Source organism: Lithobates pipiens, unplaced genomic scaffold, assembly GCF_037356315.1.
Source record: "Lithobates pipiens isolate NorthernLeopardFrog02 unplaced genomic scaffold, aLitPip1_a1.2 Scaffold_1, whole genome shotgun sequence".
Lineage (NCBI taxonomy): Eukaryota > Metazoa > Chordata > Amphibia > Anura > Ranidae > Lithobates > Lithobates pipiens.
In genome coordinates this window covers 234,133,017-234,146,331 of record NW_027507685.1, presented here as the reverse complement: position 1 = coordinate 234,146,331, position 13,315 = coordinate 234,133,017, and the positions used below count along the sequence as shown (strand labels likewise).

The 13,315-nt window shown below is 43.7% G+C and overlaps 1 protein-coding gene across 2 annotated transcripts in view; it reads right to left on the bottom strand.

The window, feature by feature from the left end:
• Positions 1-13,315, bottom strand: part of KIFC1 (kinesin family member C1) — a 30,452-nt gene that overhangs the window by 8,797 nt on the left and 8,340 nt on the right. For both annotated transcript variants that reach the window (XM_077484676.1, XM_077484677.1), the window contains exons 6-12: positions 9,961-10,168; positions 8,474-8,651; positions 6,543-6,710; positions 6,323-6,445; positions 4,347-4,463; positions 4,095-4,268; positions 3,838-4,005 (exon numbers count right to left, since the gene is read on the bottom strand). In XM_077484676.1, coding sequence (XP_077340802.1) covers positions 3,838-4,005; positions 4,095-4,268; positions 4,347-4,463; positions 6,323-6,445; positions 6,543-6,710; positions 8,474-8,651; positions 9,961-10,168 — 1,136 coding nt within the window. The remainder of the gene's footprint in view (positions 1-3,837; positions 4,006-4,094; positions 4,269-4,346; positions 4,464-6,322; positions 6,446-6,542; positions 6,711-8,473; positions 8,652-9,960; positions 10,169-13,315) is intronic.

The window sequence follows — 13,315 nt, the reverse complement described above, 5'->3', positions numbered from 1 at the left end:
AGCGCAGTGCTGCGCCAACTTCCTGGCGGTCTCTGCACGTGGAGCATGCGAACGCACCGGAGCTCATCCTTATCCTACAGCAAAAGCCATGGTCCACAGAGAGCTTCCAAAGCATCAGAGGGATCTCATTGTTAAAAGGTATCAGTCAACAGAAGGGTACAAAAGAATTTCCAAGGTATTAGATATACGATGGAACACAGTGAAGACAGTCATCAAGTGGAGAAAATATGGCACAACAGTTACATTACTAAGAAGTGGACGTCACTCCAAAATTGATGAAAAAAAAGATAAGAAAACTGGTCAGGGAGTCTACCAAGAGGACTACAGCAACATTAAAAGGAGCTACAGGAATATCTGGCAAGTACTGGCTGTGTGGTAGTACAACAATCTCCCGTATTCTTCATATGCCTGGGCTATGGGGTAGAGTGGCAAGAAAGGAGCCTTTTCTTATGAAGAAAAACATCCAAGCCCGGCTAAATTTTGCAAAAACACACCTGAAGTCTCCCAAAAGCATGTGGGAAAATGGGTTATGGTCTGATGAAACCAAGGTTGAACTTTTTGGACATAATTCCAAAAGATATGTTTGGTGCAAAAACACTGCACATCACCAAAAGAACACCATACCCACTGAAGCATGGTGGTGGGAATTATGAACAGTTCCAAATACTAATCAATATTGGCACAAAACCTTCAGAGTTCTGCTAGAAAGCTTAACATGAAATAAACATAAATTACAAAATATTAAACACATTGCATGCGAATTGTACAAATAAATGGTCCTAAAGTAGTATTTTAAACCACTTGCTGTTCTACCATCAATGGGTATAGCTGGAAATCAGTATCCTTCTACAGATTACCATCTATACCCGTTGATGGTGGAACAACAAGTAGTTGGGAAATACCACTTCAGGGCCATCTATTTGTACAATTCGCATTCAATATGTTTCTAAAGTAATGTTTTGTAACTTACGTCAACATGATTTATGTTTATTCCAAATCATAGTCATTGGGTATGAAAATAAACTAAACAATTTTTAATCCAATAGTTTTTTGTTCAAATGGCCTTAAATATCCCAATCCAGGGGGGTGTGGTCTGAAGTGGCATGGTGTAGGACGCTTTAGCTGAGAGCTAATCCTTGGGTTATCCTGACTGTTCCTGCCACCAGATTTACCCCGGAGGTACAGTACACCTCGAGCGTTGAGATGTGGCCCCCACAAAAGGGTGTCTGAAGCCAATCAACAAGCTGGACAATTCTGCCACGAGGTGCGGGAAGATGGTGCCAACCGCACTGCTGAGGTTGAACAGGCCGCCAGAGACACCGCTAAAAAAAGGTACTTGAGGACATCTCACAGTGCCAGACCACACTAACCTACAAAATCAGAGGTGGATCTCTTCCTGCTCAGACATGACTTTCAGAAACTGCGTGACCGAGTGTCAGAGACTGAGAGACGGATCAGTCAATTAGAAGATTGCATCCCCCCCGCTGCAGGTCTCAACTGAGCAACTACAACACCAGCTCCACTCTGCCAGGCAGAAGCAGGATGACATGGAGAACAGGCCGAGATGCTGCAACCTTCCCTTTGTAGGTCTGCTTGAGAGCACAAAGGGCTCAGATTCGCAGGCCTTCCTAGAAAACCTGCTCATCACTACCTGTGGCAGGGACGCCTTCTCAACCTCCGTCATGGAACACGCTCATCCCTTGGCCCTCAGACACCCTCCTAATGGCAACCCTCCACGCACCTTTAAATTGCTAAGTTTATGAACTTTAGAGACCGCGACTCCATTCTCAGGCTCACCCGGGAAAAGGGGAATATACCATTCCGCAATGTGAAGGTGGCAGTTTATCTGGATTTGGGCTGATGTAGCAACACTCCAGGAATGGATGGTCACGGTTAATTAATCCCTACCGTATATATATAAAAAAAAATTATATATAAAAGCACAGGAACTGCCCAGAGAAAAAAACAAAAATTTGGGCTCGATGGCTGGAACTGGCATCTACATCCGCAGAGTAGGATATAGGAGCTAACTGATTATTATTGTAAAAGTACGTATGGCCCTAACAGATATGTATACATGTTCCTTTTGAATAATTAATGTCTGAATAGAGCTTCTCTACTTTTGACCTAGCTATAGCAAGATGCTGTGTGTGCTCACTTATGAACCATTGTGGTATGCTGTAATCTGTATATTATGAACGCTCATTTCTTTTGTAAGGCTGCATTTTGTCTAACATGGAGCTTATGTTGTGTTCCAAAGCTGTCTGTGCACATTATTTTTAAATCCAACAAACTTATTGCTGAAAAGAAGTAAACAAAATCCCAATCCAGAGGTTTTAATTTTTTCCCATGTATCAAGGGATGATGGCAATTACACACCAAGCCACATGAGTCTTCAACTTTTGGCTTCACCAGAAGATTAAAGTTTTGGTATTGCCCAGTCAGAGCCCAGACCTGAATCCGATTGAAAATCTGTGGGGTGATCTGAAGAGGGCTGTGCACAGAAGGAGACGTCCTCACAATCTGACAGATTTGGAGTGTTTTTGCAAAGAAGAGTGCAAATATTTTATTTTTACTTCCCTACAACTAAAAGATTTCCGTTTGTTGTTCAACTGAGTTGTACAGTTGATAAGTCACATTAAGACCCCTTTCACACCACACCGCCCATAGCAGCGTTTTACCGTCGGATTTGAGGCGCATTTCGGACGCTATCGGGGCACTTCTACCCCCTGCTAGCGGCTAAGCAAGGGTTAAAACCGCCCGGCAATACGCTGCAATAGCAGCGTTTTGCTGGCGGTATTACAGCGCTGCCCCATTGATTTCAATGGGGAGCAGCGGTAAAACACACCGCTCCTTCACCTCTCCAAAGCTGCTGGCAGGACTTTTCCTGACGTCCTGCCAGCACACCGCTGTAGTGTGAAAGCCCAAAGGCGTTTTGCAGGCGCTATAGCGTTAGAAATAGTGTCTGCAAAACGCCTTTGGTGTGAAAGGGATCTAAAAAAGGTGGAAAAAGTTATGAAAGGATTCATTATCTCATTTTTTACATGACAGAAACCTGACATTTTAACAGTGGTGTGTAGACTTTTTATTTCCACTCTATGTCTTGATAAATAAAAAGGAGAAAGAAAAGAAAGATGAAAAAAGGAAATTAGGGAACAAAAAAAAAAAAAAAAAGTAGCCACAGCCTTATTAGAAAAGCCTGTGCCCTGCCAACATGCTGCTCAGAGAACGCAGTGATCTCTCAGCAGAGGTCTAGCAGACACCCAGCAGAATAAGACCTTAAAAACTCTAAAATCATGCTCCCTGCTAACTAAAAAGCTATAGCTCTGACTCGTAGGGGGTGAATCAGACTTCTGCAGAAAGACCCACATAGAGCAAGGAGCCTTCTCTGCAGCATGTCGGCAGGATACAGGCTTTTCTGCTTAGGCTCAGGTCAGTGGTATCTTTGCAAAAGGCCCAGTACACGCCGCTTTGTCAGAGCTAGAGCTCTTCCAATTACCAAGGAGCATGAGGTTTGCAGATCTATAGGTCTAATATAGCAGGTGGTGTGTTCGACCTCTGCAGAGACCACTGCTTACAGAATGCAAGGATCCTTCTCTGCAGCATACTAGCAGGACACTGATTTTTCTACTCAGGTTCCAGCTGCTTTCTAAGAAAAATACATAGTAAGACTATACACATCTTGTTTGGATGCACCTAAAATATATTTACCAGGATAAGCCAGTTCAACAGAGAGAGGAGCTCATCAGTCATCTTCTACTCCTCACTGTCCAGCCACTGGCTGGGGAGGGGGGTTAAGAATTGAACTACAAAAACCATTGGGAGCTTGAGGCTTACCTCCTCTACACTGGAGACCTCCACATAGCGCAGGTTGGTGACGTAGACTTCATTGCTGGTGGTATTTACTTTACGGATCTCGTATTCATGCTTCTTGTCAGGCCGGTTCACCAGCAGATCCTTGATGGTCTCATTATAGATTTCGAGAAAACTGGCTGTGAATTTGTACTATGGGAATGTAAAAAGAGCAGGTAGTGAAAAAGCTTAAGCAGCCACTTAGGTGCTGATCATCTTCACGCACATCAGACAACTCTCACCTGCCACCCCTTTATCTTCAGCTCCTCTGCACTGCGGAAAATCTGCTGAATGGCCCGAGGGATCATCCCCATGGTCTCCTCAGAGATGTTATCTGGACCCTCCATGGTGTACGTTTTCCCGCTGCCAGTCTGTCCATATGCAAATATGCACACCGGATACCCGTCAAGAGCAGACTAATTAGGGGAAAGGTTACAGAAGTCAGTAGATGGAACCAGGAAACAAACACACAGAACGATGGAATCAGAATCTACCTGGACCAGCAATGAAATCTCCTCGAACACGGGTGCCTGGCCGGTGGTCGGAGGGAAGACGCAGTCAAAGTTAAAGTCATATTTCACAGACTGGCTCCTCTCTCTGCCAATGTGGGACTGGAGAAGGAAGAGAAAAAAATAAAAAAAATAAAAATAAAAAGTCAGCAGATACAAAAGGGGCTCATTAACTAAAACTGGAGCACTCAGAATCTGGTGCAGCTGTGCATGAGAGCAATTACATTGGTTTCTATGCAGAGCTGCACCAGGTTTAGTAAATCTCCCCATTGTGTCTTCAATGAACATATTCCATATAAAGCTCTATTAAACATGTTTTCAGTACATGGTAAAGCAGCATGCTTACAAAAGGCAAATTTGGCCTTAAAATCACGGACCTATGGTACGCCTTCTTTGACATAAAATACAAATTTAGCTGGTGATGGGGCAAAGGATACAATTAGTGAAGTTGTCCTTTACTATAGTCCCTAAACCCCAGAGTGCAGATAGCCTGGACTTTTACCTACTTTGAACCCACAATCCAGAGAGCTTCCCTTCAACAAGGAACTGGACGTCTCCTCCTCAGCCTGTGCATTTGCATTGCAGCTCAATTCAAGCCTATGGGAAGCCATACTTACGGCCACCTGAAATACAGCCATCTCTGTCTGGAGAATAGTGATTTTTTGCTATCAGCTATAGCTGTTGGCAATAATCGTATGCAAACCCACATGCTGGTTGTCCCCATAGATCAGGTGTCTCAAACTGGCGGCCCTCCAGCTGTTGCAAAACTACAAGTTCCATGAGGCATTACAAGGCAGACAGTTACAAGGATGACTCCCACAGGTAGAGGAATGATGGGACTTGTAGTTTTTCAACAGCTGGAGGGCCGCCAGTTTGAGACCCCTTCCATAGAAGGTTAGGGGCGGCTTAAAAGTGAAGTTGTCTTTAAAAGCTCAACTCCAGGTGAAAAGCCAATACTGTGCTTGGAATTAAATAAAGCAGTCCTGACGAAACGCGTCAGTGAACGAACACGCAGCTATCCAGTCTGTCGATCAGCTGTCAGCTCAACCCAGGTACGCCGCCCTGTGAGAGATCTACTAGGTGGTGAGAGTTTGGCTGAACTAAACGTGACAGGACGGATTTGTTCAATGCTTTTATCTGCTTTGCTTTTTTTCAGTACAATCTTATAAAGAGAGGGGGGTGGGGAATTAAATAAACGCATCTTTGCGGAATTACACTATGTGTATGCATCTTTTGTCACAAGTGACCTTTAGATGGAAGGACCGGTTTGCTACTCCTTAAAGAGAAAACAGGCGCATTTTTATTGTTTATCCGGTGACTTCATTACGATAAGGGTGAGATTTCACAGGTCGTGGTGACAGTTAAGCAGTTAGGATACACACCGTACATGGAATATATGGGTGTACTTATAACTTTGGTTTTTAATAACTCAATATATGTGAATATATGGACGGACTTCACACATTTTAATTACACTTTTAAATGGATGGACTTCACATATTTCAATTACATTTAAACTTGATGCTGAATAAAATCAAATCAACATTAGCAGCATGATTTTGTTTGTTTATAGTAGCTGCTATTATATCTTTTCGGAATTTGGTTCATAAGCGCTGGGAGTGGGGTGCTCTGCTTATAACTGTTCACCGATTATTCCACACGCTTTGTTATATATTGAACGTTATTGTGCAGCCCTTTGGTGATGTCAGGGGCCACATTTGAGCCCCCTCTTTAGGGCAGTGATGGCGAAACTTGGCACCCCAGATGTTTTGGAGCTACATATCCCATGATGCTCATCTACACTGCAGAGTGCATGAGCATCATGGGATATGTAGTATTTATCAGCTGAATATATTGAAGGAGATAGGGTGATGAAATTTACACACATACTTTAGGTGACTAAACCCTGTGCATTTTAATACAGGATCTCTTGATGCAAAATATGTTGAATAGTAGCTTACCTCCTCCACCTTTGTTAAAACAATGGCTTTTTCATCATTAGGAGAGAAGATGATGTTTCCAGCAGGAAGGGCCTTCTCCGATTTGAGGGTGGGCCTTACTCTGCAAAATACACGTATGTTGCCCTGTGATGGGGAGAAGACACACGTAAAGAGACCCAGAACATACTACGTAGAAGCATCTAAAACAAGCAGAATTACTATACATAGTGACAGGGCTTACCTTTAGCTCCTGGACGGTGTTATGCAACCTCCTCCGCTCAGTCTCCAATGCATGCACTTGTGTATCCCGCTCTTCCACGGTATGTTCAAGGGAAGAAATCTGTGCACTCTGATCTCTTACAAGTGTTTTCAGTGTGGAGTTGTCTCCCTCCAGACAAATCAGTTTGTTCTATAAAAACCAGAAAGAAAGCAATGCCCGATTTGCGTTTAGATAAGGATTTACTGCTCGTTAGAGTAGAGTTTCACCCAAAAGTGGAAGCTCCCCTTTATCTGCTTTCTCACCCCCCCCAGTGTCACATTCGGCCCCCCTCCTCCTTCCCCCGCTGCCGAGCCATTCACAAAGCGCAGCGTGCTTGGCACATGCAGAGTAGGGAAGCCGTAAGGCTTCACAGCTGGTTTCCCTTACAAGCAATGGTGACGGCAGCACCTGAGGAGTGACAGAAACCTCGTCTGGGGTGCGGACATGGCTGGATTCCAGGACAAGCAAGTGTCCTAATATTAAAGTCAGCAGCTACAGTATTTGTAGCTGCCGACATTTTTTTTTTCATGGAGGGCTGAAGCTCCATTTTAATATAAATATATATATATATATATATATATATATATATATATATATATATATATATATATATATATATATATATATATATATATATATATATATATACACACACACACACACACACATACATATACACACACACTTTATCGGTGTATAACACACACACCTTTTCACCCTGAAAAATCAGGTGCAAATAGTGTGTGCACGTTATATGCCGATGCATCAATTTGAGCTGCCTCGGAGGGACGAGCGTTGTCAGATTACATACAGTGAGAATCTCCTGTTCACTCAGTGGCCTCTGAGAAAGTCCCGCCTCCTGGGCCCGGCATTGGCATTCTGTCTATCATAGAAGCAGGAGGTGGGACTGTATTAAAAGAAACCGTCGAGTAAATAGTAGATTCTCGCTGTATGTAATCTGACGGCACTCGTCTTGGGCTGTATTAGTAAACCTGCAGAGGTACACATACTCTTGAGAAGTGACTCTATACTACTGGGATGGCAGGATGTTGCCAAATATTTATTCCCATGGGTTTCGGATATTGAGATAGGATACTCATGATTGGGATCTGTTTTTCCGCTTGGTTCCCATCAAAATCATAGCATTAAATTATCCATCCATACTTGCTTACATCTCCTGCCCTTTCAACTGTTTAATTATTCTAAGTCACATTGCATAGGATACCACCATCTCCAGGCCATACTGTTCAAGCAATTTTGCCATCAGGATGAGGTCCTGAGGAAGCCAATAGGTGAAACATGTCGACCTCTTGCATCGCTTCTGCAGAGTTTAAGGATGATGGTTTAACAATATGGCCTCTTCTATCTATAAACATGATGACGGCTTATTAAATATGGCCAATTGCACACAATATTAGAATTAACATTAATCCTTTTTAAACGTTTTGTAATAAAAATTTTAATACATTTTTACAAATCTTATGTGGTCATTCCTCTCTGATACAAGTAAAGTCTATTTTTTTCAGGTTATTTTTAATATATTATCACAATGGATGTGGTACCATTATAAACAGCCATACAATCTCCCTTTGTGCTATAAGATTGCACAACCCATGGAAGAGTGCTGGCTTATGTACAGTATACTTGCAGGGCATACGGGAGCCTTAATGACGGCACCGATGTTTGCACACAGATACCGGATCCATATTGGTTGAGCATGGCGAGTTTCATTTGGAATCCCTCATAGTTGCTTGCACTGGCCTGACCCACACCTTGTTATGGGTTTATGAAGCCACCTACCATAGTGATGGGCCAACAGTAGGATGGAACGAAGAAGGAGGAAAACCACACATATGGTTTGTTACTTGATCAGAGCACCCCGGTATTGCAGTAAATTTAATAAAACAACCTACCTCCTTATGCTTTAGCTGTTCGGCGAGATTATGACTTGTCTCCCGTAACTCTTGTACAGTATGTTTCTCATTAGCCAGCTCAGTTTCCTGTCTTTGGCAAAGGCCAGTCAGTCGCTGAACCTCTCTCTCAAAGTTCTCCAGCTTCTGCTGTTCGGACTGCAGCTTTGATTCCACCGTTCTGACAAAAATGAGTGATTGAACGATTATCTCATGTCATCACCATAACACTCTAGGCATTTTAATTTTTTGTGGTCTTGGATGAAGGAAGGGTTAGTATTTTTAGGCTTTTATTGAGCTGCTAAACCAACAGACCCACTCAAAAGGGAAGCGCCAATGGTCTGCCTCCTCCCCCGCTGCCACATTTGGCACAATTTCTTTGGTGAACTGAGACCGGTACCCCCCTCCCACTTCTGTCTTTGGTATGGTGGAGTGAGCCGGAAATTAAACCCTCCCCTCCTCTCTCTCTCCCCCCCATCCATTTACAAAGAGATTCGTGTAAGGCTTCACTACCAGTTTCCCTTGGCAAAGATTGCGGCGGTGGTAGCACCCTAGAGCTGATTAAAGAATTAGCTTGAGTGAGGACACCGCGGGATCCCTGGACAGGCAAGTGCCTTAATTGTAAAAGTCAGCAGCTACAGTATTTGTAGCTGCTGACTTTAAAATAGTTTGGGGGGGTGGGGGGTGTCAGAACTCCTCTTTAACCAATAAGAGACGTACTGCACATAATACTCGTACTGGTAATTATATTCCACGGTCACTGTGACAGCACATCTGCAAAAAGCTTAGAAGATGAAGAAAAAATAAAAGAGGTATTACCCAGTTTGAAATCCACCCCAAAGTGGGTTGCATATCTGGGTGACTTTTTTTTTTTATTGTTATGAGAACAAAGTAAATGTTCTTTAGCAAGGAACATACATTCCACATGAATAATTCTGCCACAAAAATTTGCGTGTGCTCCAGCATTGTCCCCGTTTCTTCTTGCTGGAGGTTCAAGTCCAGAACCCCTGAGCAGCATTAAAAAAAGGGGGGGGGGGGGGAAGGGGTTGGTCAGTGGGTGAAAACAAGGTTTCATTGTTGGCATTAGTGGGAGGAATAGTGCCCCACGGGGGCAAAAGCAAGTAAAGGGCCACATTTACTTCTCCAAAGTTTCTAAACAAAGGGCCAGTTTACAGTCCTTCAGAATTTAGGAGGGCAGGACTAGGGCCAGTGCGAGTAGAAAATGCCCCATCATTGGTGTCAGCGGGAAGAATTGTGTCCCATCGATGGTGTCAATGGAAGGCATTTTCTCCACTCGTTGGCATCAATGGAAGGCAATGTGCCCCATCGGTGTCTATAGAAGGAATTTTGCCACATCGTTTGCCTCAGTGGATGGAATTTATACCCCAAGGGCCGGATAAAGGGAAGCAAAGGGCCGCATCTGGGAGACCACTGGTCTAAAGGATGGAGGTGGGATATTATCAGGCATTGCGCAGTTCATAGGAAATTACCTTAACTGTTGGCTGAGATCAGCGTTATTAATACTCAGCGTCTCCACCTGCTTTGCAAGCTGCTCCTTGGTGCTCGCAAGACGAGCGTTCTCTCCGGAGAGGGACTGCACCCTTCCCTTGTAAGTAGTCACTTTGTCCCTCATATCATTGACCTGGCCCTTTAAATCCCAGGCTGCACGCTTCTTTGCGCCTGCTGGCTGAGCCGGTGCTAAGCAGTAAATGGGGAAAATCGATATGAATTAGTATAGACTAACACAGCCAAAAGACAAAAAAGTACTGCACATTGAACTAGTTATATAGATGCTGAACAATCTGTGTGGCCTTGCACTGACCTTCCATTCTCTGTGAAGAAAAGGTAAGAAAACTGTGTTGATGTGTGACATCTGATTGTGTGAGGGACACAATGGTGGGTCCCAGAAGCCCTTTTTATGGCTGGACAGAACAGAAGTGAAGCGCAATCCCTGTACAGCACTGCTGAACAGGTAGCACAGCCTGCATCACATACGCACTGAGCAAGCACTTAGTTGGTAGTGTCCGGCTTCCTTACTTTTGAAATGGACCCAGAACAAGCATGCTGTAAATGGATATCAGAATTTCTAAATTCTACGCTTCTTCCAGGTCTGAGACTCCGTGTCAGAGGCATGACAGCCAGGCAACCAACAATCCCTATAGGGCAGTCTATATAACCGCCTTCTTTATTGTGTTGTAGCAATAAATACATCCGTGTTTGCATGCCTTTAGGGAAGAATGAATCTTAAGCCCCATAAACACTATCAGATTTTCTGCTGATTTTTGCCTTCAGATTTATCAAAACCATGTAGTGCAAGGGCCTTCCTGATTGCATACACATTGAAACTGACCTCATATTATATGGTTTTGGTAAATCTGAAAGAAAAAAAAAAAAAAAAAGAAAAAAAAAAAAAAAAAAAATTGATATATACACACACATATATACAATGCTGCCAATTCAACTTGCAGCTCTGTGCAGACTTTTTTTTTACAGCGAGCAAATAATACAAGAGTACAGAATGTTATCAGCAGGAGTCACCGAGTAGTTTTCCCGACACATGAGATAAATGATAAATGTGATGGGGGAGGAGAGCTCAGCACACTGAACACAGTTCTGCATGGTCCCTTGCTGTGTGTGAAAGGGGCGTGTCCCATTCCTCCAATCAGCTTTCAGTGAAAAAGAGCTCTGACTGGAGCTCTCTGCCCCCTCCTCTCTGTTCCTCACAGATCCTTCTGATTTGATCACATATTAGCATTTAAAAAAAAAAAAATGGATGTAGAGAAGAGATGGCTGCAAATAAATGCGGGATGTGTTGGCAATACTATTACTTTTTAATAGCACCCCAATTGCAGAGCAATTTTTCTGCGCTACAATCGCAACAAGCCCCTGCAGCTTTTTGAGTGACCAGCTTTGTGCGTTGCGATTTATGGCACAATTGGAGTGGCATTAAGAAGTAATGGCATCGCAAATGCGTCCTGCTGCAATTTGGAACCACAGCGATTACGCCTGTGATTCAAAACGCCTAAGTGTAAATGGAGTCTTAAAGTCGATGTAATCCCTCACATATACCTAGTGAAGTGAACAGCCTCAGATGATACACAGAGATGAAACAAATCAATAATATCAACAATATAGCAAACGTAGGTTTAAGAACGTGGTACGATGATCTCTGATAGCTTAAATTATATAGCATCAACACACCATAAAATGTATAAAACGTTATATCTTTATTACAAAAAGTTATTAAAATGCAACACATCAACAGGGCCACATACTAGCCTATGCTATATAAAAACATGACGGAAAGAGTCAGGTAAGCCTACGCAGTCCAAGCCGCTACTTCAGGGCTGCGGTCTCCGACTAGATGATACCTTACACTATCATCGTGTCCATTTAGACTATGGGGAGACAAATATTCAAAGAACCACATAGGGATAGACAAACCTCTGAAGAAAAGTTACCAGACCTTCACAGGGAATCAAATAAGCTTACATACAAACTGAAAAAGGACAGCCAGCTTTCAGAACAGCATAGATATCCTCAATGGCCGCTAGATGGTAAACACATGGAGGTCGAATAGTCGAAAATTCAAATAAGATCCCAAAATAACTATCCACATCGGTTCCTGGGTCTCCCAAGAGCCCAAACCATCATTGCTGGTGGTTTCCAGCTGCTCTCCTGTGTCAGAGAACTTGTCAGAAGTTATGCTGATAACAGAGGAATGGAGCAGCAGAAAGACACAGGACTTTGAGTTTTGGAGAGAGATGCGTAAACACTACAGATATATATGCCCAGGTCAGATTTCATGAATGGGGTTTACATCCACTTAAAGAGGAAGTAAACCCTGATGGGTTTACTTCCTCTTTTTTTCCCTGCAAAGGTAAAGCATAATGGACTACTATGCATCGCATAGTAGCTCATTATGTGTCACTTACCTGACACAGGAGCCAGCGAAGTCGCCGCTGATCCCTGTAGTCCGCCGCGTCCATCTTGCTGGTGGCGTCTCGCAGCTCCGACCAATGACAGCGGCGAAGCCGCGATGACGTCACTCCCGCGCATGCGCACGGGAGTCGCGTCTCGCAGCTCCGACGCTGCCATTCGGCGAAGACGCGATGACGTCACTCCCGCGCATGCGCACGGGAGTCGACAAATTAGGCAAATCCATTCTTGGACTTGCCGCATTTAGTGCGCCTGCGCGCTGCTGTCTACGGCGCGTGCGCCGTAGACAGCGGTGCCCATTTTCGGGCAAATATCTCCTAAACCATATAGGTTTAGGAGATATTGCTTGGACCTACAGGTAAGCCTTAATCTAGGCTTACCTGTAGGTCAAAGTGGTATGAAGGGGTTTACTTCCTCTTTAAATCCCTGTGTATTATTTGAGGCTATTTATTTCACAGGATATATGAGAGGGTTTACAACCACTTTAATACAGGGATCAGTGCTAATAAATGCACTTGCACTCTGACACTGGGAAGGAAGGGGTTACCGCCAAGGGTTAAATGTGTGCCTATGTGTAACGTGTGCTGCTATTACTAAGGATCTTAGTCTTTTTTTCCCCCTGCTTAACAGCAAGATCCCCTGTCAGTGAGCAGAGCTCTGTATTGGTTACAATCACAGAGCTTTGTTTTGTGAATCACTGAGCCGGCTTTTACTAGGTACGTGATCCAGTGTAGGCAGGTGGCTTTGCTGCCATGCCAGTATGTTAATTGGTTGGCAAGCGGTTAAAGCAACACTCACAAAACATCACTTCACAACGCAAGAGGGCTATGATGGAAGAAGCCTCCACACACAGTTCTGCTCTGTGGCAGAATTCCTTAAAATGCACTTTTCAGTTTTGCTTAGACT